The 23,036-nt window shown below is 46.9% G+C and overlaps 2 protein-coding genes, 5 non-coding genes and 1 pseudogene across 8 annotated transcripts; 6 read left to right on the top strand and 2 right to left on the bottom strand.

Annotated features, from left to right (window-relative positions):
- Positions 1-359: 359 nt before the first annotated feature.
- Positions 360-2,048, bottom strand: LOC130880978 (U3 small nucleolar RNA-associated protein 18 homolog; annotated as a pseudogene).
- A 10,389-nt stretch (positions 2,049-12,437) lies between these two features.
- On the top strand, positions 12,438-17,286 carry Nop56 (NOP56 ribonucleoprotein). Its single transcript, XM_057780958.1, has 12 exons — positions 12,438-12,492; positions 12,655-12,744; positions 13,058-13,172; positions 13,526-13,687; positions 13,877-14,075; positions 14,411-14,598; positions 14,682-14,833; positions 15,006-15,106; positions 15,451-15,599; positions 15,817-15,938; positions 16,116-16,250; positions 16,858-17,286. The coding sequence occupies exons 1-12, from the start codon at positions 12,490-12,492 to the stop codon at positions 17,206-17,208; spliced, it is 1,767 nt and encodes a 588-aa protein (XP_057636941.1). The 5' UTR covers positions 12,438-12,489; the 3' UTR covers positions 17,209-17,286.
- On the top strand, positions 13,343-13,412 carry LOC130882131 (small nucleolar RNA SNORD110). Its single transcript, XR_009057771.1, has one exon. It is a non-coding gene; the product is annotated as a small nucleolar RNA SNORD110 (small nucleolar RNA).
- On the top strand, positions 14,205-14,337 carry LOC130882176 (small nucleolar RNA SNORA51). The gene has a single exon (XR_009057805.1). It is a non-coding gene; the product is annotated as a small nucleolar RNA SNORA51 (small nucleolar RNA).
- On the top strand, positions 15,169-15,254 carry LOC130882185 (small nucleolar RNA SNORD86). Its single transcript, XR_009057813.1, has one exon. It is a non-coding gene; the product is annotated as a small nucleolar RNA SNORD86 (small nucleolar RNA).
- Positions 15,666-15,735, top strand: LOC130882172 (small nucleolar RNA SNORD56). The gene has a single exon (XR_009057801.1). It is a non-coding gene; the product is annotated as a small nucleolar RNA SNORD56 (small nucleolar RNA).
- Positions 15,981-16,050, top strand: LOC130882171 (small nucleolar RNA SNORD57). The gene has a single exon (XR_009057800.1). It is a non-coding gene; the product is annotated as a small nucleolar RNA SNORD57 (small nucleolar RNA).
- A 9-nt stretch (positions 17,287-17,295) lies between the features above and the next one.
- On the bottom strand, positions 17,296-22,172 carry Idh3b (isocitrate dehydrogenase (NAD(+)) 3 non-catalytic subunit beta). 2 transcript variants are annotated; one of them, XM_057780960.1, is made up of 12 exons: positions 22,097-22,172; positions 21,883-21,963; positions 21,661-21,759; positions 21,430-21,550; positions 19,771-19,831; positions 19,566-19,698; positions 19,322-19,455; positions 19,130-19,232; positions 18,899-19,045; positions 18,405-18,499; positions 18,232-18,292; positions 17,296-17,414 (listed from the first exon to the last, which is right to left on the bottom strand). In XM_057780960.1, exons 1-12 carry the CDS (start codon positions 22,130-22,132, stop codon positions 17,340-17,342), a joined length of 1,146 nt encoding a protein of 381 aa, XP_057636943.1. In that variant the 5' UTR covers positions 22,133-22,172; the 3' UTR covers positions 17,296-17,339. The 2 variants fall into 2 exon arrangements, with proteins under 2 accessions (XP_057636943.1, XP_057636942.1); XM_057780959.1 differs by lacking the exon at positions 17,296-17,414 and adding an exon at positions 17,421-17,710.
- Positions 22,173-23,036: the final 864 nt, after the last annotated feature.

The raw sequence follows: 23,036 nt of genomic DNA, 5'->3' as shown, positions 1-23,036 counted from the left end.
ATTATCTTGGGACTTATTTGCAGAGTCTTTGTCACTGAGGGCCCCAGGCTGCCAGAGGAGTGCTCCTGGGGAATTATTTGTAAAGCAGCCAGTAAAGGCCCCCAAACTCTCAGTGGGCCTTGCCTCAGAAAGGGTCTATTTCATTGGCCCAAACAAGTCACCTGAGCATGTCTGACTTGAGGATAGAAGGGAAGGGCCACAGACCTTTTTTTTCCTTTCAAATAAAATTTATATATTAAGACATTGTTGCTAATTTTAAGCATGGATCCCAGAAGTCATTATCCATATATCATCACACACTGGGAAGTTTCTGGGAAGATGGACTGAGGTGGGTTCAACTGGATTTCAGAAAAACATCTTTAGAAATCTGAATAATGGTGCAACCTATACAGCAGGGCCTTGCCTCGCTCTTCCCAAGGCAAAGGAGCCACCTCTGGGAGAAAAACCCATGGTTTGAACATGAGAAAGAGCACTCCTTTTAAAAACCGGAAAGTTAGGAAATGCTGTACAGGAAGGAAGATGAACCAATCTGACAGCTTCTTTCATTTTTCTTGAAGATTTCTGTAGTGGGATTGAAGGTCAAGGAAGTGACGCCAGTGACCAGGTTCATTATGGCCTTTATTGGCTTTGGGTTGGTTTGTTGGAGGCAAGAATCTTGACTGTCTATGTTTTCCACTCCACTCTTAGAGCCACAAGCCACATACAGCCCATTCTTTGATGCAGCAATGATAATTCATATAAACTGCCTTCATCAAGGAATCTGTTAACGCACTTCCCCGAATTCACATCCCACACAAACTTCTCCATTCCCAGAAGGAGTATATGTCCTCTTACTATCAGAAGAGAATGTGGATGCTGCAGTTCTTCTATTAATCTTCCTGCTACCAATCAATTCTTTAGTCTTCATTGACAGCAAATGAGAAAACCCAGCAATGCCGCTTCTGAGCAGGAAGGATCCATCTGGAGAGACTTCAAATCACTTCACAATTTCTCTTTCAAACCTCTCACTTGATGTACAGGAACTAACTTTCCAGCTCGCATATCATCGACATAAAGAACCTTGCTGTGTACAATTGTGGCTAAAAGCTCTTCTCCATTAGTACTGAAACAAGCCTTAAAGATTGGGAACTTTCCCAAACAGATGCTCTGGATTTTCTGGTTTGCTTTGTCATCTCCCTGAAACAGTGAGATAGCATTATCTACCCCCCCCCCAAGAGCATCACCACCTGTGCGCCAGGATGGATGGCAATGATGAGATCCGAGCAGTGGGAGGCCGTTCAGCACTGGCAGGACGGCAGTTCTTCATCTTCAGAATTCCTCTAGGAAGAGAAGTGGATGAGGATATGAATTTCCCAGCCCTTTGCAACAAATCTTCATCCTCTCCACTTTCATCATCTGCAGATTTTCTCTGCTTGTGCCCAATCAGGAACTCCTCCCTTGGCATGCTGGAATGCCTCTTTAAGTCTCTTTTGAAGCTTTTCTTTTGAGAGTTTACTTTCGCTGGCATTTTTCATTATATCTTTCCGAAACCAATTGTTCATCGTGTCAACTATTTCCTCATCTTCATCATCTTCATCCACCCAAACTGGCTTCTTCTGAGGAGAAAGATTATCTTGTGCTTCATCTTCCACTTCAGAGTCATCCGAGCTTCCTTGTCGTTGACCCCGCGAGCTCCACAGCCTCAGCAGCAGCAGCAGCAGCACAACCTCGTTGTCCTTGACGTCGCTGAAGACTAGCTAAGCTGTTCCAGACGCCGCTTGGCGGCCAGCTCGTCGTCCTGTAGCACCAGGCGGTTCGGCTTCCAAAGCCGGATCCTCCTCCTCTGCCAACATGGGGACCGCACTAATGGCCGCCCTCTGCTGGCAGGCTGCGGTGCCCGTTGGGAGGAACCGGCGGCTTTTGGGGGGCGTGCCGCCGCTCCCGGGCCTGGCTTGCCACCCTGGCATCTTACTGGCTCTCCGCTCTGGTTTTGTCCGGCCCCAGCGTTCTAGCGGTATCCCCAGGTCTGAGGAGAACTCCAGACGTTGACGAGGAGCGCCACTGCGCATGTCAGGGCTACAGTTCTCAACAGCATGGAGTACGTCAGAGTTCACAGCTCCTGCTTCTTGGAGAAATTCATGTGGAGTCAGACTTCTATCAGTGAGCTCAGGCTCCACAGTTTCCCAACAAGCTAGGGAACTTTCTCTATATTTTTTTTTCAATTTTTTTTTCCATTCAAAAATTTACACTTCCTCCCATTCCCCTCCCACTCCCCCACTCTCCCTCCTCCGTCCTGCTCCCTCCTTAAGAGAGGGCAGGGTACCCTGCCCTGTGGGAAGTCCAAGGCCCTTCTCCCGCCCCACCCCCACCCCACACACATCCAGGCTTAGGAAGCTTTGCATCCAAATAGATTAGGGTCGCAAAAAGCCAGTATGTACGTGCAGTAGAAACAAGTCCCAGTGCCTTTATCAATGGCTTCTCAGTCAGCCCCCATTGTCACCCACATTCAGAGAGACCAGTTTGATCGCATGCTCATTCAGTCCCGGTCCAGCTGGATTTGATGAGCTCTCATTAGAACAGGCACATTGTCTCAGTAGGTGGACCAACTGTTCACAGTCCAGACTTCCTTGCCCATCTTCTCCCTCCTTCTGCTCTTCAACTGGACCTTGGGAGCTCAGTCCGTTGCTCTGATGAGGGTCTCTATCTCTATCTCCATCCGTTGCCGGACGAAGATTCTATGGTGATATTCGAGATAATCATCAGTGTGATAGTGGGGCAAGGACAGTTCAGGCACCCTCTGCTCTACTGCCCAAGGACCTAGCTGGGGACATCCCCGTGGACACCTGGGATCCCCTCTAGAGCCAAGTCTCTAGCCAACCCTAAAATGGCTCCCTTAATGTAGATATCTTCTTCACTGCTCCTATATCCACCCTTCCTCCTTCTCCACTCTCCCACTCCCCCAAGCTCTCTCCAGTCTTTCCTTTCTCCCTTCTCTCTCCTCCTCTTCCCTTCCCCCAGCCCTACTCCCACCCCTACCTCCACCCCCATGATCCCAACCCCCCCCCCCCGCAATCTTGTTTGCTTCCAATTTCCAGGAGGATCTATATATGTTTTTCTTTGGGTTCACCTTGTTATTTGGCTTCTCTAGGCTTGCGAACTATAGGCTTAATGTCCTTTGTTTATAGCTAGAGTCCACTAATGAGTGAGTACATACCATATTCATCTTTTTGGGTCTGGGTTATCTCACTCAGGATAGTGTTTTCTATTTCCATCCATTTGCATTCAAAATGTTATTATTTTTTATCACTGAGTAGTACTCTAATGTATATATATTCCACACTTTCTTTATCCATTCTTCCCTTGAGGGGCATCTAGGTTGTTTCCAGGTTCTGGCTATTACAAATAATGCTGCTATGAACATAGTTGAACAAATGCTTTTGTAGTATGATTGGGCATCTCTTGGGTATATTCCCAAGAGTGGTATTGCTGGATCCTGAGGTAGATTGAGTCCCTATTTCCTGAGAAACCGCCATACTGATTTCCAAAGTGTTTGCACAAGTTTGCATTCCCACCAGCAATGGATGAGTGTTCCCGTTACTCCACATCCTCTCCAGCATAGGTTATCACTGGTGTTTTTGATTTTAGCCATTCTGACCCTCCTTTCTCAGGAGTTATCCTTTTGACATCAGTTCTGTGTGAGCCTCATTGTAAGTGCTATAGGGAATGAAGAGGTGTTTTTAAGGCTTGCCCTTCAAGATTCACATACAGATCAATCTCCCAGTAAGCCTCTCTTGATTGCTCCAGTCCACATCAAATGTTGTTTTTGCTTTCCTCCCTCAGACCAGACCTTTACAACAGTGTTGTAGCCCAGGCTACACCTGAGTGCTGGGATCACAGATGTTTGCTACCACACACCCCCCCCCCCGGCTTGTTCTCAATTCTCTTACTATCTTAGATGTAACTGTCCTACATAGGACACAGAGTGGTCCTACAGCATTCCTGAACGTGTCTTAACTGTTAGGGATGTGGCTCGGCGATCATTGGTCATTTTTATAACTATACCACGACCTGAAAAAACTTTTCAAAATACTAGACACAGAAACACTTCACCCTTTTAAGCTTAAGGAACTGACTCAAACTCAGAAGGGCTGTGAGGACAGTGTAGCAGGAAACGACAGAAGACCTGAAAACAGAACTGAAGGCGCTGCTCAGTTTCTTGCCCTGAAGCAGCAGCTGGTGGGGGTGCTGGGTATGGATTTGAAGAGTGAGAGCCAGGAGCTCAAACAAACAGTGGTAAAGGTGGGTACTCAGAGCTCTGGGAGACTTGGGGAGCACAGGGAAGTGTGGAAGAGAAATCCACATAGCACCACTTAGTTCTTGTTGAGGGAAGACCTTGTTAATTGGTGCTGAACTTTTGGTGGCCCTCGGGTCTGTGTGCAGTGAATGACAATGAGCATGGGAAGACAGGAACAAGGAAATGGCCTGCACTCAGGGACGTGATTGGTCAGTCATCTAGGACCGCGGGCCCAGCAACTATGCCCTGGCTTCTATTGAGGAGCTACACATCCCACTCTAAGGGATGGCTGGCCCTGGGCACTAAGCTAAAGGAGTCCCACAGAAGATGAAGACTGTTGTACAATCTCTCAGGGACACAAAATGCACATGGGACATGTAAGGGAACAGGAATTAACCCACGTGAACACTGGTGCTGACCCGAGTGCTTTGAGGGGCCAAATGCAGACGTGATTATTCAGCTGGGGTAACTCTCTGTGTTTGTGGGAATCCCAGGGTGTTGGAGACAGGCAGCTATGCTAAGCTCTTTATTATTTAACCTTGGGGAACAAAATCACAGTAATCAGGGAGTTGTCAAAATATTTAAATCAATATTTGTGAAGTGCTTAGTCTAGTATCTGGCTAAGAGGTACATACTCTGTGTTGTGTGTCTGGCTGTGGTCCCACAGGGCTGTCATATTACTGAGGTGTCTCTGAACTATTGTTGTCATAAGTCAACACAGTCCTCAGGCACTGAATGTGTCTGGCATTCACTGTCCTTCACGGGGTTATTCTCCAGCCTTCTGCTTCAAGTTAGCAACATTATTGATGAGTCTTCAACAGTACAAGCATATTAAGTTATTCTGACCTTAAAAAGGAGTGTGTGAGATTGACGGGAGAGATGGGCTGGAGCCCAGGGGTGGGGAAAATAGGACAGAAGATGAGACCATAGGACCTCACTGCTTCCTTACTGCCCATGAATACAGGTGACTTCTCCTTCCCACCTAACCTAACTACACCTAACTAGTGTGGGTCTTTCAGCCAACTGTCCCGACAGCTCTTCCGTGAGTGTGTCTTAGAGTGAATGTAGGGCAATATCCCATGGCTAGGTGAAAACAATTTTAATGTAGCCAAACAGATTACAGACAGGAAGGACCCTGAACTCATTTATGTCCTGATAACTAGAATGGAAACCATGGGAAAATCTGAGGGAAATGCCACCCCAATCCTGCAGGTGTTGTCAAATACTTCAAGCTGTGGACGCAGTGAATGGTCCTGGCGCACTGACAGAGGTTGCTCAGTGTTGCCTACATCTACACTGACTTCCCTCCAGATGTGGGTGGACTCAGACCACTCTGGTTTACCTTAAATAACTCCCACTCCCTTCTCTTCTAACTGAGAATTCTCCCTAGAACTTCTCTCTGCTTTGCTTCAGCTCTCGTTTTCTTCTAAGAATGGTGAGAAACATTCAATTGCTTGTGTAGTTGGCGTCAGTATTCTTATCATCCTTTCTCTCTGTTCCTCTCTCCGTCCTAATTATTCTCATTGTCTGTTGCCCTCAGACATGGAAGTCTGTGGTGGGGCATGACGCTCAACCACACTAGTACCAGGCGAGCACTTATCCTCCACAAACTTATACTACCCAAACATCTCAACCTGCTAATATACAGTGCCCCTCGTGCTCAGCCTGGAATGGCTCCAAGCCAACCTGGTGCTTACCAACCCAGACCAGGTTTTACACCATCTCCTGCAGGTACCATGACCCCTCTTTCCAGTGGGCCTAACCCTTCTGCACATAACCGTCCTCCTTTTGGTTAGGGCTATACCCAAGCTGGACCTGGTTATCGATAAGGAGGTTCAGTTACACTATTGATGACTAATTGCCTCCCTAAAGACTACACTACTATTTTGTTTCAATTTGTACTGTATTGAAGTTCAAAAATTTAAAAAGCAAAGCAATTTTTATGATATCATTGTTGCTGTTAATTGAAAATATAATCTGATGGAATACAAACACAAAAAGACCAAAATGAACATGTTTCTTCCCCTGCTTAAGATTGTGGCAGCTTTCTAGTTATTTTGGAACACTATTGCATGTAAAGTGATTGGCTTTCTAGTTCCCAGAGGATATTAAAAAGCTAGGTTAAGGTTTAGCCACCGCACTTGGCTGTTTACTATTTAACATGATGTATTAAAAGTAGAGCCCTTTGAGAAGACGACTAGACATTATGTATAAATGTAACATTGATAGGCTAATAAAGGTGATCGAATCTGCTGGTGGGAATGCAAGCTGGTACAACCCCTTTAGATGTCAGTGTGGCGATTTCTCAGAAAATTAGGAAACAACCTTCCTCAAGACCCAGTAATACCACATTTGGGTATATATCCAAAGGATGCTCAATCGTGCTACAAGAATATGTGTTCAACTATGTTCATAGCAGCTTTGTTTGTCATAGCCAGAACCTGGAAAGAACCTAAATTCCTCTTGACCAAAGAATGGATAAGAAAAATGTAGTACATTTACACAATGGAGTACTACTCAGCAGAAAAAAATGACAGCTTGAATTTTGCAAGAAAATGGATGGAGCTAGAAAACATTATTTTGAGTGAGGTAACCCAGACCCAGAAAGACAATTATCACATGTACTCACTCATAGGTGATTCTTAAACATAAAGCAAAGAAAGCCAGCCTACAAACCGCAATTCCAGAGAACTTAGACAACAATGTGGACACTAAGAGAGACTTACAGAGATCTAATCCATATGGGAAGTAGAAAGTAAATTGGGAGCATGGGGACCTTGGAGGAGGATTGAAGGGGGCAGGAGAGAGGCAGGGAGGGGAGCAGAGAAAAATGTAGAGCTCAACAAATACCAATAAAATAATATATATATATGTTTGTATATGTCTATATAAATAATGTTTAAGTTTTCCACATGAATTTTCTTGCAGTAATCTTTGAAGTTTCCAGGAAGAAGATGGGGCCCCACAACAACTCCACCTGGTTGATATGACATCATGATGCTGATAGTGCTACTATAAGACCTGTTTTGGGTACCAGCTGCTCAAGATGGTTCCTACTTGGTTAGCTGAAATGGTGCACATTTTTACAACGTTCTGGCCAGAACTCCAAATAGGAACCTCAGAAAAACACTATCAAATACTCAGAGAATATTTGCAGTTTACCAGACAGTAATCTTGGAACTTAACCATCATTTTACTTTCACAGGATCCCATAGAAAGAATATCACCCCCATGACAGCTGGAAGTAATTCTAGAAGACGATGTCCCATCTCCCAACAAAGTTTGTTCTCAGTGATAGGGACATCATTTAGGGGTTGGTTACAATTGGTATAGGGTTGGGGAATTTTTTTTATTTTTTTAAAGAAATAAAAACTGAAATGCAGTCTTCAAAGGGGAAATCACCTAACATAACCTGGGCTTTTCTGAGTGCCGAGCAGTACTGTTAGAGATAACCATCTGCATTGGTATGCCACCTAATGGCTCCTTCAATACAATATTCCTTTGAAAAATGTAAAGAAAGTCCCAAAGTCATAGTTGGAATAAATGTATCATACAGAACATGGAAGGGTCCAGAGAGATATCTCAGGAAAGTGCTTACTATATAAGCATGAGGATCTTAATTCCAATCGCTGGTATCCACATAGAAGGCTGAGAAAGATGGTACATTGTATAATTTTAGTGCTGGGGAGGCAGAGGCAGGAAGATGCATGGAGCTGCAAGGCACAGCCAGACCAGCCAAATCTATGAGCTCCAGGTTTCCTGACAGACACTGTCAAAAACTAAGGTGGAGAGCCAGGTATGATGGCACATGCCTTTAATCCCCACACTCAGAGGGCAGAGGCAGGCAGATTTCTGTGAGTTGAGGCCAGCTTGGTCTACATAGTGAGTTCCAGGACAGCCAGGAGTATGTAGAGAGACCCTGTTCCAAGAAAACCCAAATAAATAAATAAATAAATAGGGTAGACTGGTGTGGTGGCACGTGCCTTTAATCACAGCACTCAGGAGTCAGAGGTAGGTAGATTTCTAAATTCTAGGCCAGCCTGATCTACAAAGCAAGTTCCAAGACTGCCAGGGACACACACACACACACAAGCCTTGTCTTGAAAAATAAATAAATAAATAAATAAATAAATAAATAAATAAAGTTGAAAAAATTAAATTTATGCCCTGGTAATGCTGAAGCATGCGTGAGCAGCCGTATATGGTGGTTCTGCTAAACTTGTCCATACTGGGTTTCATAGTCTAAGCTGATTAGGACTACTGACCAGGTCTCTTCCTCAAAAGGGCACCAGATCTCATTACAGATAGTTGTGAATCACCAAGTGGTTGCTGGGAATTGAACTCAGGACCTTTGGAAGAGCAGGCAGTGCTCTTAACCACTGAGTCATCTCTCCAGCCCTCATAAACAAACAAGCAAACAAATAAGGTAGGGGACAAGGCACAATGTGGGGCCAGCTCTCAGGAGACAGAGGCAGGTCCATCTCTCTTTAAGTTTGAGGCCAGCCTGGTCAACATATTGCATTCCAGGCCAGCCAGGGCTACATAGTGAGACTCTCTCAAATAGATGACAGACAGATAGGTCGATAGGCATATAGGTAATAAATCAGATGGGGAACCATAAAAGAAGCCATTAAATATCAATGTCTGGCCTCTACATGTGTGTATATCTTTACACACATGCACACATGTGAAAACACGCACATTCATCCACTACACACATACATACACACAATGTAGAATTTTAAAAATTGAGATACCTCTATCATTGAACCATGTCTAGGAATTGGGCCATATAAGGCCAACTTCCAAAATTGTGTTATGAAGTTCAACAAATTGATGCATGTAAGACTACAACATGCCAGGTACCCAGCAATAACACAGCAGCAGGTCTGCATGAGATCAGTCATCTGGCCTAGGAGGTGAACACCAGAGCATCAAGTGAATGAAACATTTGTCTCATGGTCATCTGAGATTGTAAGACTGATACTGGCAAGGCCCACTGGGCTAAATGATCTTCCTATAAGGTTGCCCTTATTCCCCGAGTTATATGAAGAGCTGTAAAGAATTTGGGGGCTTCTTTCCACACTTGAGGAAAAGGTCCAGAACTGCTAGAAGCCTTTGTAAATGAGATGTGATTTTTCTCACTGACCAGACGTGTGAAGTCACACCACATTGTGGGACTTCCCTGCGGTTTCCTTCCCTGGAATCCTCACAGTTGCAGTTTAAAATGTTCCTTTGCCACAGACTGTCACCAGTGTTGACCGAAAGTAAAACTTCGGGCTAATGAAGACGACACAGTTAGTGTCTGATCCACACAAAAGTGGGGAGGCCTAGGTGCCTACGGCTAAAAGCCTCAAAGCGGAAACCTACCCTGAAAGCCCATAGCCCCACTCAGAAATGCTGCTCACTTAGGACATCGTCTCAGCAGAAACTCCCCAGTAAATTCTTTTCGGAAAAACAACGGCCTGAATAAGAATTTTTTTGTTAAATATCTATAAATTCTTCAGCGAACCCTCTCAAGAGGTGAAGCCTGATTCCCTTCCCTTTGACTGCGAATTGAACCTAATGGATGTAAAACACCTCTGGTCCCAAGCATTTTGGATAGAACATAGTTAACCTAAAGCTTCAAAGTGAAGGAGATGCGCTTGGTAGTAAGTTCTGTAGTAAGGAGACTGGTTCTCAAGCGCAGGCCTCAGAAGGGAACAGACACCCTACAGCACAGAACCAGGCCTGAAGGAGGCCCAGAGCTCAGAGGCGCTATGCATCTGGCTGCCACCAGCACATCTAAGAGGACAGACTGGCTGCAGAGGCCACGTTACAGTAGAGCTAATGGCCCAAGACACAACATTCAAACCTAACTGAGCACAAAGACCTGATATATCACTGTCTGTCTGCAGCACTAAGTTGTGAAAAATGCCATTTTTTTTAAAGAGCCAAGTAAGAGAAATTATTTTTTTTAATAGAATGGATTCTTTTTTTTTTGTTTTTTTTTTTTTGTTGTTGTTTTTGTTTTTCGAGACAGGGTTTCTCTGTGGCTTTGGAGCCTGTCCTAGAACTAGCTCTGTAGACCAGGCTGGTCTCGAACTCACAGAGATCCGCCTGCCTCTGCCTCCCGAGTGCTGGGATTAAAGGCGTGCGCCACCATCGCCCGGCAATAGAATGGATTCTTAACATGGCTGTTTATAAAGCAGAAAGGATGCAGATACTAACAATTACAAATTTACCATCTGAATGGATTTTCCAGTCCCTATCACTTAATCAGTGAAAGTAAATATTCATCTCCTGCCATTGGAAGCTGAATGGTATTTCACCACGTGAAACTTAATTATATTCATTTAGAGACTATGTGTTTACACATGTAAGTGAATGACTGAAGTAACTTTTAAAAACGAGTTTAGGAGGATGTGTAAAAATTGTGTTAGGAAAGTCTCTCATAAAATGTTATGTTATTTATTAGAAAGACGGCTCAGTGACGGACCTAGCATCCTTGAGGCCCTGAGTTCAATCACCAAACCACAAAAAGTGAAAAAAAAAAAAACTATTATGAACAACTTACACATTTTGTTAAAGCACTCAGTTTTTTTTTTTTTTTTTTTTTTTTTTTGGTTTTTCGAGACAGGGTTTCTCTGTGGTTTTGGAGCCTGTTCTGGAACTAGCTCTTGTAGACCAGGCTGGTCTCGAACTCAGAGATCCGCGTGCCTCTGCCTCCCAAGTGCTGGGATTAAAGGCGTGGGCCACCACCGCCCGGCAGCACTCAGTATTTTAACAAAATAAACCGGTGTGGTGGTGCACACCTTTAATCCCATAATTGGGAGGAAGAGGCAGGGGGACCTTTGTGAGTTCCAGGCCAAACTGGTCTATAAAGTGAGTTCTAGAACAGTCAGGGCTGTTACACAGAGAAAACCCTGCCTCGAAAAACCAAAATAAATAAATTAATTAAATTAAAAAAATAAAACAAAACAGACCTTTCTTACAAATGTGCCTTATAGTCATGAGACTTTTCATAATCCCTCAAGGACTTGTAGTAGAGCTCAGTTGGTGAGTGAGTACATTCAGGGCCTGCATTGAATTCAGTAACAGATGGCATAGGACTGGGAGATAGCCCAGAGGATCAGAAGTTCAAAGATCATTCTCTGCTACAGAGCCAATTGTTAAGTCAGTTCTAGAAAGAAGAGAGATAAGGAGGGAAGGAGGTACAGAGAAACCCTGTCAATAAAAAAAAAAAAAAAAAGAAAAAAGAAAAAGAGGGAAGAAGGAAGGGAGAAGAAAGAAGGGGGACAGAAAGGAAAGAGGGAGAGAGACAGGAAGAAAAAAAAGAGTGATGGGAGGTGTGAGGAAGAGGGAGGGGACCGAAAGAGAAGAAGAAAATAGTAAGCAGGAAGGAGAAATTCCCTTAGCATTCTTGTTTTTAATTCATTGAGGCACAGGCTATTTAATAAATAACTATGGGACTTATAATTCTAACATTATTTAAAGTGATTTTTTTAATCTAAAGAAAAAGTAATTTTAAATTAGCCGCTTCGGTGTGCCTAAAAGCAGCCCTGGAGAACAGCAATGCTGTTCCTTGGAAGAATTTCGGGCCTACCCGGCGATGAGCAGCACGTGGCGCCGAGCAGCGCTGGGTTCTATGAAGCAGGGCAGGGAACAGACCTAGGAAGGAGTAAACCGCCCTTCCTGTCTACGCTACTGCTCGCACCATCACTTTTTGAGCAATAAAATTTAAGAGGAAGAGGCAGACGGAGAGGAGCCGCCATTTCTGCAGCGTCTGTGACGGAAGCCCAGGCGACAGGCGAGGACACGTGAGTGTCTGTCACCAGAGGCCGCAGGCCAGCGGGAAGTCTGCGACGCTCGTCAGGGAGCCGCTCCTCCGCTCATCGAGTTCCGCCGCTCGGGCCACGGGGGGACAAAAAGCACGAGAGATGGAAAAGGGCAGCCTCCAGAGCACTCTATGGCCTCAGGGCGCCCTGCGTCCCTGGTCACCGCGCCGGCTCGCTCGCGCAGCCGCAGAGGCTCGGCTGGACCGGCCCGCTCGCGCCCGCTCCAGTCCAGCCCGCCCGACGGGCGATACCACCCCCCGCGGACCCCTCCGGAGGCACGAAAATGGTTCCGTCCCCAGCCTCTGATTGGCCAGGCGGGAGAAGGCGTGGCCTCCGCAGTCTGGTTCCGCGCGCCAGAGCGCGCAAGCCGCATTGCGAGCTGGGCACGGAGCAGGCGCCATGGTGAGGAGTGGTTGTGCGTTTTTAGCGACGTGAAGGCCTGGGTGCGGGTCTGGGTGTGCTGCTTTCGGGTTCGGGTCGGAGTCTGGGCCGATACCTGCTCCGGGAGCGGCCCGGCGGACCCGGAGATTTGACTGATGACCCGCGCGCCGGCTCTCGTTTCAGGTTCTGCTGCACGTGCTGTTCGAGCATGCGGTCGGCTACGCGCTGTTGGCTCTGAAGGAAGTGGAGGAAATCAGCCTGCTGCAGCCGCAGGTGGGTGGGATCGGTGGGCTCACGGTGCTGCATTGCAGCCCCTAAGGCCGCCGAACCCCATCATGCACCGCGTGTTCCCACGTGGCCGACCTCACCGGCGCGGCGGGGGGGGGCGGGGGGGTGAAAGCCTTGGAACGAGATCTTTAATTAATGCGCATCCACGTAATCTCAGAGATTGGAGATAAACTTCTCAAAGTAGAATCGGGATGTGGGGCTTAGCACCAGTGTTTCAGTTACTATTACAGCTGGTGTTCCTGGTTTGCTGCGCTGTAGAGGCCAAATGAAAAGAACCCATTCATCCTTCTCTCCACAGGTGGAGGAGTGTGTACTTAACCTTGGCAAATTCCACAATGTCGTCCGGCTGGTGGCCTTTTGTCCGTTTTCTTCATCCCAGGTTGCCTTGGAGAATGCCAATGCCGTGTCTGAAGGTGAGTTTCGAGTCCCTGAGCGCCATGTGGTACCTGACGGTGTTCTTCGATGATTTTGTTCAAAGCGTGATGTGTGCTAAGCATTGAAACCTACAAAATAACACCTTAGAAAAATCTGACTTTACGGAGTTGGATGCTTCCCAGTCGGGCTGCTGTGGTAAAGCCAGGCTTTGCAATGATGACTTGAGAATCTGTCAATCCACTGAGTGTGTTCGCTGATGTCTCCATGTTTCTGAGCAATGCCTGGAGGGGTGGGTGGGTGTTCCTGCATGATCCGATGTGGAGGCCAGGTCCTCTTTTACAGGTAAAGTGTTCTTCAGCGTGTTAGTGGGAGCTGTGTTCTTTGTCCCAAGGTGTTGTTCATGAGGACCTCCGCCTGCTTCTGGAGACATACCTGCCATCTAAAAAGAAGAAAGTACTACTGGGGGTTGGAGACCCCAAGATTGGTGCCGCAATACAGGAAGAATTGGGATATAACTGCCAGACTGGGGGTGTGATAGCTGAGGTCCTTCGAGGTGAGATAACCCTACTTACTGTTTAAGATTTTTATATGTAGGAGTGTTTGCATGTATTATGCCTGCCCTGTGGGTGCAATACCCATAGAGGCCAGTAGAGGGGACTAGAGATGGATGGTTATCAACTGTAAGTGGCCACGTGGATTCTAGAAGAGACTTTTCTTAAGCACAGCCTTACCTTCCTTTCAGGAGTTCGTCTGCACTTCCATAATCTGGTAAAGGGTCTGACAGACCTGTCTGCTTGTAAAGCCCAGCTAGGGCTGGGCCACAGCTATTCTCGTGCCAAAGTTAAATTTAATGTGAACCGGGTGGACAACATGATCATCCAGTCCATAAGTCTTCTGGACCAACTGGATAAAGATATCAATACCTTCTCGATGCGTGTCAGGTAAGATGCAGTGCAGAGGCTACCAAACCCTGGGCTCTTCTTTGACCTGAAGTTTAGCTATTACAAACTTAACCAGGTCAAGCAGGGCTGATAATTCCTGTGGGTAGAAAGAATAATGGACTGAAGCCAGGCCTCCTTGTGCTTACCACAGGCTGTGTTCTTACACTGGCTGTATAGAAAGAGGAGGCATAATAAAGCCACCCCGTGTACACCTCAGCCCAGGCCACTGTGCCTGGTCTGTATTGTGAATGGGGAGACATGGATTTGAGGGAGTCTGGGATCTGATTTATTTGAGGTTTGGCAAACTGGGTCAGGGAATGATTGTTCCTCTGCAGGGAGTGGTATGGGTACCATTTTCCAGAGCTGGTGAAGATCATCAATGACAATGCCACATACTGTCGCCTGGCTCAGTTCATTGGGAACCGCAGGGAGCTGAATGAGGAAAAGCTGGAGAAACTGGAAGAGTTGACGATGGATGGGGCCAAGGCTAAGGCCATTTTGGATGCCTCTCGGTCCTCCATGGGTCAGTGCAGAGCCCGGCCACCTGCGTAAGGTACGAGACTCCTTGAGTATCTGGTCCCCCTGTTCACACTAGGTGTTTCCTAGGCATGGACATATCTGCTATCGACTTGATAAACATCGAGAGCTTCTCCAGTCGTGTGGTGTCTTTGTCAGAATATCGCCAGAGCCTACACACTTACCTTCGCTCCAAGATGAGCCAAGTAGCCCCCAGCCTGTCAGCCTTAATTGGGGAAGCGGTGCGTCATGGGGAACACAAATGGGGGAATAAAAGTGTTAACATTCTGTACCGCTATACTTCTGGCTACCATGTTGTCCCTAGTTGTTGCATGGTGGGGAGGAGAATAGGGTGTGAGACCACAGGTCAGTTCCCCCTTGCTCACCTTGCTTCTTCCTTGGATCTTTCTCCAGGTAGGTGCACGTCTCATTGCTCATGCTGGCAGCCTCACCAACCTGGCCAAGTACCCAGCATCCACAGTACAGATCCTTGGGGCTGAAAAGGCCCTGTTCAGGTACCAGTGAGGGCGCCTGCCCATGTCAGGTGCTGCTTCTGGTGCCCACTGCTTTGTTTGGGGATTACAATGATGGCTGACCAGGACTCCCTGACCTATACAGGCCTCTGCTATGGGGGTGATGGCCAGTCCTGGTGTCTGAGTGATTCCCAGGGCCCAGCAAAAAGGGACCAAGTTTCCAGGTCAGCGACATTGGATGCCTTCCCTCTCTGCCTTTGGGAACTGGGTTGGCATGTGTCGAGGTAGAAAGTCCAGCCAAGCCTGGTGTGAGTGTGGGGAGAGGGGAACTTGGACAGTTGGGCCAGGTCTTCTGACCCTAAACTGTTGACCCACTATTCTCACAGAGCCCTGAAGACAAGAGGTAATACACCAAAATATGGACTCATTTTCCATTCTACCTTCATTGGTCGAGCAGCTGCAAAGAACAAAGGCCGCATCTCCCGATATCTAGCGAACAAATGCAGTATTGCATCAAGAATTGACTGCTTCTCTGGTATGGGTGAAGAGGTTGACATTTGAGGGAAGGGGTTGCAGGAGGCAGGGAGTGAGAACCCAGCTTCTACAATGATGGTAATATTTTTCGTCAACAGATGTCACCTAGTGAGTGTTGACACTTTGGGTCTGAGAGAAGCTGAGGGTAGAGGGACTGGTGGTTACTTTGTTATTTCAAGGGTATAATGGGCTTTGTTTATGCATACATACTCATCTAGAGGTACCCACAAGTGTGTTTGGGGAGAAACTCCGAGAACAAGTTGAGGAGCGATTGTCTTTCTATGAGACTGGAGAGATTCCACGGAAGAACCTGGATGTCATGAAAGAAGCCATGGTTCAGGTCAGTATGTGCTTTGGGAATAGCTGAGTGCTGTGATTTTGTTGGAGATGATGAACTGTCTTGGCCTGATTAAGAAATGGAGGCAAGAAAACTGATTTAATGAGCCTGATCCAGCAGGGCTAGAAGGGCTGTGGCAGCCAGGGGTCTTTCGGGTTTCAGTGCTTTCCTTTTTGCCAGGCAGAGGAAGCGGCTGCTGAAATTGCCAGGAAACTGGAAAAACAGGAGAAGAAACGCTTGAAGAAGGAAAAGAAGCGACTGGCTGCGCTGGCCCAGGCATCTTCAGAAAACAGTAGCACTCCAGAGGAGTGTGAGGTCAGTCCTCTGGTTAGGTCCTTGGTTGTAGGACTTTCAACAGTAGAACAAAGGGCATCAAAGCATGGTCTGGAGCTTGCGTTTTTTGGACTAAAACTACCTCTTGATTCTGTAGGGAGGAGATAGGTGCTGAGAGAACTTGACCAAGAGCCCAGAATGCACATGGCCCATTCCATGGGCAAGTGTGCTCTGTCCTCAGCTGCCCCCAGGAGCCCTCAACAGGGGGTAGTGTGAATTCCTGCTCTCCCTGTTCTGTGTCTGTAAATTGATAGTGTCTCATGATGGGGGGGTGGAGGTAGGAGGTCACCAGTGTGACAGTCTAGAATTGTCCCCCAGGGTTTTCAACCTGAGCTATTAGTATTTCCTTTTCAGTGTCCCCTGGGAGCTCTGCATGTCTATTATGACCAGCATACAGGGGTTTTTCTCTAGGTTTAAGAGGGTCAAGAAAATCCACTAAATTTTTCTCTACCTGGGAGTAGCTTTGAGACTGGATTGCCAAAGTGCCCATGCAACTAAGTCATCAGGAGACTAGGTTTCTGCCTGAATTCTATCTAAGGGGAACTGCAGCTGTTAACATAGAAGCAACATGTTGTCTTATTCCCTTCAGGAGACACATGAAAAACCTAAGAAGAAGAAAAAGTTAAAACCCCAGGAGACTCCACAGGAAAATGGAATGGAAGATCCACCTGTCTCTTTGCCTAAAAGTAAGAAAAAGAAAGCTTTTCCCAAGGAGGAGTTGGCCAGTGACCCTGAAGAGGTGGCCACTAGCAGCTTAAGTCCTCCCAAGAGGAAGAAATCCTCACCGAAGGAGGAAATGGCCAGTGAACCAGAAGAGGCAGCAAGCCCCATTGTCCCCAAGAAGAAAAGGAAATTTTCTGAGGAACCTGAAGCTGCTGCTAGCTCTACAAAAACCACAAAGAAAAAGAAAAAGTCCCAGAAGGCATCCCAAGAGGATTAAAATGGACATGCTTGGTGGGAGGGGCACACCTTGAAGGGGACAGTTCCTACCCATGATTAACCCCAATAAAAACACAAAAATAGCTTGTATGTTTATATTTATTGAATTCTTTACATGTGCATGTGTAAGATTTATGACAGGGCAGCAATGACAGCTTCAGTGAAGTCATGACATGTGGCATAACCACCCATGTCTGAGGTTCGAACCTGTAGGAAAAAGCTGTCATCACCCTGTGTTTTGGACCCAGTCCCAACACCCACCCTGTACTGGTACCCTTAATGCCAGCGCCCAGGACAGCCTAGCCTCAGAAAAGCAATTATGGTCTACTGTCTATAGATGTTCTCTTCCCTGGTCCATTGTACTGAAGGGATGTGTAGGTAGTATGGTCCTTTTGAAGTTGGAGGGAGTGAGGGCTCTAGCCCCCATGGGGGTGCAGATGGCCGATGACAGACTTGATGAAGTCGGTTGTGGTGCTGTAGCCGCCCATGTCCCGAGTCCGAACCTACAGCCACCACCAGCAATAGCCGTGGGGAAGAAAAGAGAGCCCATGAAGAAGATGGGGCAATATGACATGGAGGCCAAGAAAAAAGAATGTAGCAAGAATGGAAGGTGAAGAGGTGAGGAACAAGGACCTGCTCACTTCTGAGCAGACGGGCAGTACAGGAGGATGAACAGGAACAGGCACTGGGATGGGGAGATGTGGATCAAAGGATGAGATTACCTTGCAGGAACAGGAAAAGAGACCAGGTGGGAAGAAAGACAGGCAGGATCTCCTGCCTGCCTGCTACCTCCACCCCTAGACAAAGCTGCAAGGTCTGCATTCAGATGGCCCAAGAAAGGCTCAATGGATGGTGCAGGAAAAGGAACAGCAGATGGAACTAAGGTAAAGAAGACCAAGAGGATGAAACAGCCAGAGAAGGGAGGTGAATAACCCTGAGGTCACAGCAGGTATTGTGGGGACCTGGAAGGAAAGTGTCCCTCTCAAGTGCCCCAGCAGTGCCCTTGTGACCTTTCTGAACTTACCTTGCCAACTTTGATCACCTTCTTTACAGCATCTGCAATCATGTTGGAGTGATACTCAAGGCTGTCAACACAGGAGAATCTCAGAATCCAACCAGAGCACCCCACCCAGATTTTCCCACTGTGCTTCCCCTTCCAACACTCACTCCACCCCACTTCAGCTTCCCGTAACTTACTTGAGATGCCGCAGCATGTTGGAAGCGGACAGCAGCATGGCAGTGGGATTGGCTATATTCCTGCCCACTGCCTGGGCAAAGGGGTGCCGAGCACCCTATGGAAAAAACAACCCAGAATCACTGGAAGGAGACAGGCACATGCAAAGGAGAAGGTCTGCAAAAGGCATTATAGCACAGGAGGAGGGCAGGCCAAGGTGACTGAGGTGCAGGGAGTGGGAGAGGAAGTAGCACTGGGAAGGAAGACAGGAACACAGCACACCTACCCAAGGTCAGAGAAGGCTGGGTACAGATAACTAGATAACTAACAGGAAATAATTTCTTTTTTTTTTTCCTTAGGTTGGGTTTTGGGGACAGGGTCTCACTATGTAGCTCTGGCTATCCTGGAACTATATAGGCCAGGCCGGTCTTGAACTCAAATATTCACCTGCCTCCCAAGTGCTGGGATTAAAGACATATGCCACCACTATGCCCAGGGGAAAAATAATCATGCTCACCGTCTCAAAAACTGCATACTCTGCACTGTAGCTCTCACCAGGGACCACACCAGCTCCCCCAACAAGGCCAGCAGCCAGATTGTCAATAATGTTTCCGTAAAGATTAGGCATCACAAGTACATCAAACTGGTAAGGATTCTGCACCAGCTAGGGGTAAGATTATGAAAATGAAGAAGAGTTCCAACAAAAAAAGAGAGATTTCCACTCCCTGCTCTCCCTCTGCGAACTCACCTGCATGCAGCAATTGTCTATGATCATTGTCTCAAATTTGATTTTGGGGTATAGTTCAGCAACTTCCTCACAGCACTGCAAGAACAACCCATCCCCAAGTTTCCTGTTCATGGACCAAAGAGACAAAAATCAGTCGAGAGAGCTAAAGGGATACCTCTCTAGGAACCCAGGCACACAAAAACCCTGTCTCACATGATGTTGGCCTTGTGGACAGCTGTGACCTTGCTCCGCCCTTTCTTGGTGGCATAGTCAAATGCAAACTTTGCAATCCTCTGAGACTTGGTTCGAGTGACAATCTTCAGACACTCGATGACACCCTTTGCGCTCTAGGCAAGAGAAGTGACTGATGACAAATCCTTGGAAAGGCGGCAAAGAGGCCTCTACCTCTTGCCTGCCTCTCTCTGTGCCCCCACACCCCCCAGTTTCTGGGCCTTACCTCATGTTCCAGAGAGCTATATTCCCCTTCTGTCTGCTCTCGAATGATTACCAGGTCTAGATTGTTATGCCGAGTCATGTACCCAGGAAGTGACTTCACATGGACTACATTGGCAAACAAGTCCAACTTACGCCTGAGGGTAGACAGCCATCAGTTCTGTGCTGGTGCCCAGCACCCCTCTGACCAAGCCTACCCATCCACCTACCTCAGCTGCATATCATAGGAAGCTAATTCGCCCTTATACTCCATTGGGGTATAGATCTTCCCTGTGGAAACAAAGTGTGGGGAAGTAGGGTTAGACAGAGGTCAAGCAGAAACCGGGGTCTAATCTCCCACTGATGTCATATAACCTAGACTCCCAGCTCCCACTCACAAATCCCTCATCCTTTATCGCCCTTGGCAAGAGGTAAAGAACAGATAATGTAGCTAAAATGCAAAGCAATAAATGTAATGCTTTAGTTGTATCTATGTTAGAATTTCTTTCTTTTTTTTTTCTTTTGGTTTTCTGAGACAGGGTTTCTCTGTAGCTTTAGAGCCTGTCTTGGAACTAGCTCTTGTAAACCAGGCTGGACTTGAACTCACAGAGATCCGCCTGCCTCTGCCTCCCGAGTGCAGGATTAAAGGTGCGCACCATAAAATGACCTAAGAGCTATTTGTTTTTAATCAAAGAACCTGGGTTTAATAACAAACTGAAAAGCAGCCCTAGGGGATCAATGGCTTTCCTTATGTTCCTGGGTCTACTGACTTTCTGTTTTCTCAGCTACTACTTACTGAAAATCGACTGCAATCAAAACCACACCAAGTCCTGCCCTCGACAAGCAAACAATGCATTGGGGAAGACAAGGAATGGGATTAACAATAAACAGAGGCACGCAGAGGAGGAATCCTGTCTGATAATATTAGGGAATGTTGTAAAGCTGGCACTTTTAATCAGTTCCTCGGTTAACTGAGTACAGTGGGCTGAGCAGTGATCCCCAAAATGACAGGCCCATGCCCTTATGCCAAGAAACCATAAACAGAATTTACTGGAGTGGGGTGGGGAGCTGTAAATGTGATCTTACTTGGAAAAACACTTTTTTTCAGATAGAATTAGGAATCTTGAGATAAAATTGCCCTGGATAAGGGTGGGCCCTAAATCCAGTGGTAAATCAAAAAGAAGAGATAAAGGTGATCGTAAAAAGTGAATGTCTATAAACCAAAGAACACCAGGAAAAGGACTCTCGTTCTAGGCCTTCAGAGGGATGGTAGCCTCAGAACTGAGAGTACAATTAGATTATTTTCAGCCACCCACAAAACTGTAGCACCCAATGGCAACCATAGAAAATGAGCATGAGCGAGTGAGGATTCTGATAGGTGACATCAGAGAGGGACCAGTGTCAGGAGAGGGAAGAGCACAAGTCAGGTGACAACTTGCACAGCTGATGGTGAGCAAAACACAGAACAAGCTGTGGAAAGGAAAACAGGAAAGTCAGGGGCCGGAGTATAAAGAACCGACTTTCCTCTGCCAAAGCTGGCCCTGGCAGTCAGGCTGTCCAAGAAAACAGATTTGGAAAACGGCCTATAGGGGAAAACCAAGAAACCAAAAGGATCCAATAAGGGGAATAAAACAGCATAGCAGAAGAAATGGAATGGTTAGAATGGGCATTGCCGACACGGCTAACACGGTCTGACCACGGAGACAACAGACTCAGCAGGCACCAAACCCATGCAGCTTCGCTGACCTCCTAAGCTTCCCACTAAGAAACAAATTCCCAAGTATCAGTAGAGGGCAGTCTGGGAAGCCGACATATACATGCCGCAGAGAGAGAGACTTAGGAACACTTGCTCATTTGACTTTAAATAACAGAGTGAGTGGCATACAAACCGATGATAGCAACTTTGTTCTCCTTCATGGAACTCAGCAGCTGCTCCAGCTTCTCCTCGGAAGCCATATTCTGCACCTCGCTAAGGTGATGTTCCTTGAATTCCACGGGCACAGCAGCGGCCTTCGGGGATCAATCCAAGCACAGGACTGAGTCAGAAATGAACTTTCCATCTCAAACCACCCATTCCTGCAGGCAGCTCGACCACCCATGCCCTGTCACAGGCTACTCACCTTGAACACCTCCTTGACAGCGTGCATGAGCTCTGGCCCCACGCCGTCTCCAGGCAACATGGTCACAGGAAAGGCACCCTCAACCCTCACATCTTCTGCCTGTGAGTGGGGCCAGCGGAGATGGAGCAGGGGCGGAAGCAGGAGTCAGAGAAAGAGAGATGGGGAGGGGAAACCCAGGGGAGCGCCAAGGATGGACGAGAGCAAAACCGGGCTCGAGCGTACCTGGCTCTGTGAAGCGGCGTGAGCCGTAGCCGATGTTCGGAGACCTCTCCAAGCGCCGGGATTCCGAGCGGCGACCACCGCCTGCGACAGACACAAGGTCAGGTTTGAGACACCCAGACCCCTTACACCGCGCTGACCTTGTCTTCTTTTGGAAACTCCGGACAAACCCTCTGCTCTCCCACCCACCCTCTGCCCAACACGTCCCCGGCCTCACTCGGGTCAGCCAGCGGACATTGCTCAGCGCTGCCATCTTCTGCGGAAGGAGTCGCGCAGGAAGTGACGCAGGAAGCGATCGCGACCATGGGAGCTGGACTTCCTGTCGGCCCTGGAGAGCTTGGCCGTTCTTTCTCTATTACCAATCGGGAGGGTATACCGATTCAGTTACCTCTGGCCTTCTGTTTAGTAATGTAGAATCATGGGACACACAGCCTGTTTATTTGTTTGATTGCTTTGTTTTCAGTTGTCAGGTTTAATTTTTTGAAACTTCAATACTATTAATATTAAATATTAAGGAACATGTGGCTATTTGTACAACGAGGACGTGAGTTTAACATTAAGTTGAGAATTCTAGGGAGTCTGTGAATGTTTCTGTTATGCTATGGGAGATGTGTTTGTTTTCTCCTTTTATCCTGTTACCGGGTATTTATCAGTTCTCTGGGGGATTTGTTTTGTTTTTACTATAGGGTCTTATTCTTTGCTCTAAACAGTTGTTCACAGACTTGAACTTCATCACAAATATATTTTCACGACACATTTCATGTGTGGTGTATATCTTAAAATATCATTTATTCTTAGCTGGCCATGGTGACACACACCTTTAATCCTAGCACTCAGAAGGCAGAGGCAGTGGAGCTCTGTGAGTTCAAGGCCAGCCTCGTCTACAAAGCGAGTTCCAGGACAGCCAGGGCTGTTACACTGTCTGGAAAAACAAAATGAGTGTGTGTGATTCATACCTACTTTGACATTATTGACCCAATGTTAGATTATAGATAGTTAGTCAATGAATTGAAAAGCAATAAAAATGCAACTGTATTGCAAATTAGCTTCCTGTTTATTAGAGTGGAGGTCAAAGAACAGAGGCCCACTGAGAAAACTGGTACTCTCCTGCCCTGGGTAGTTTTCAAGGGTTGAGCTCAAGCCAGAAGGCTTGGTAG

This window comes from Chionomys nivalis, chromosome 9 (genome assembly GCF_950005125.1).
Source record: "Chionomys nivalis chromosome 9, mChiNiv1.1, whole genome shotgun sequence".
NCBI classification, from domain to species: Eukaryota; Metazoa; Chordata; class Mammalia; order Rodentia; family Cricetidae; genus Chionomys; species Chionomys nivalis.
The sequence above is the reverse complement of the archived record's forward strand: the minus strand, read 5'-3'. Positions and strand labels throughout refer to the sequence as shown.

Bases quoted from the DNA above. Each gene is read 5' to 3' on its own strand.
- Idh3b (XM_057780959.1), bottom strand. From the start codon at position 22,132: ATGGCAGCGCTGAGCAATGTCCGCTGGCTGACCCGA. The intron at 19,832-21,429 runs GTTTGTATGCCA...TTGTTTCCACAG, and splicing joins GAACAAAGTTGCTATCATCG to GGAAGATCTATACCCCAATG. The intron at 19,699-19,770 runs GTAGGTGGATGG...GTCTACCCTCAG, and splicing joins TCCTATGATATGCAGCTGAG to GCGTAAGTTGGACTTGTTTG.
- Nop56 (XM_057780958.1), top strand. The intron at 14,599-14,681 runs GTCAGTGCAGAG...GGTGTTTCCTAG, and splicing joins TGCCTCTCGGTCCTCCATGG to GCATGGACATATCTGCTATC. The intron at 16,251-16,857 runs GTCAGTCCTCTG...TATTCCCTTCAG, and splicing joins GCACTCCAGAGGAGTGTGAG to GAGACACATGAAAAACCTAA.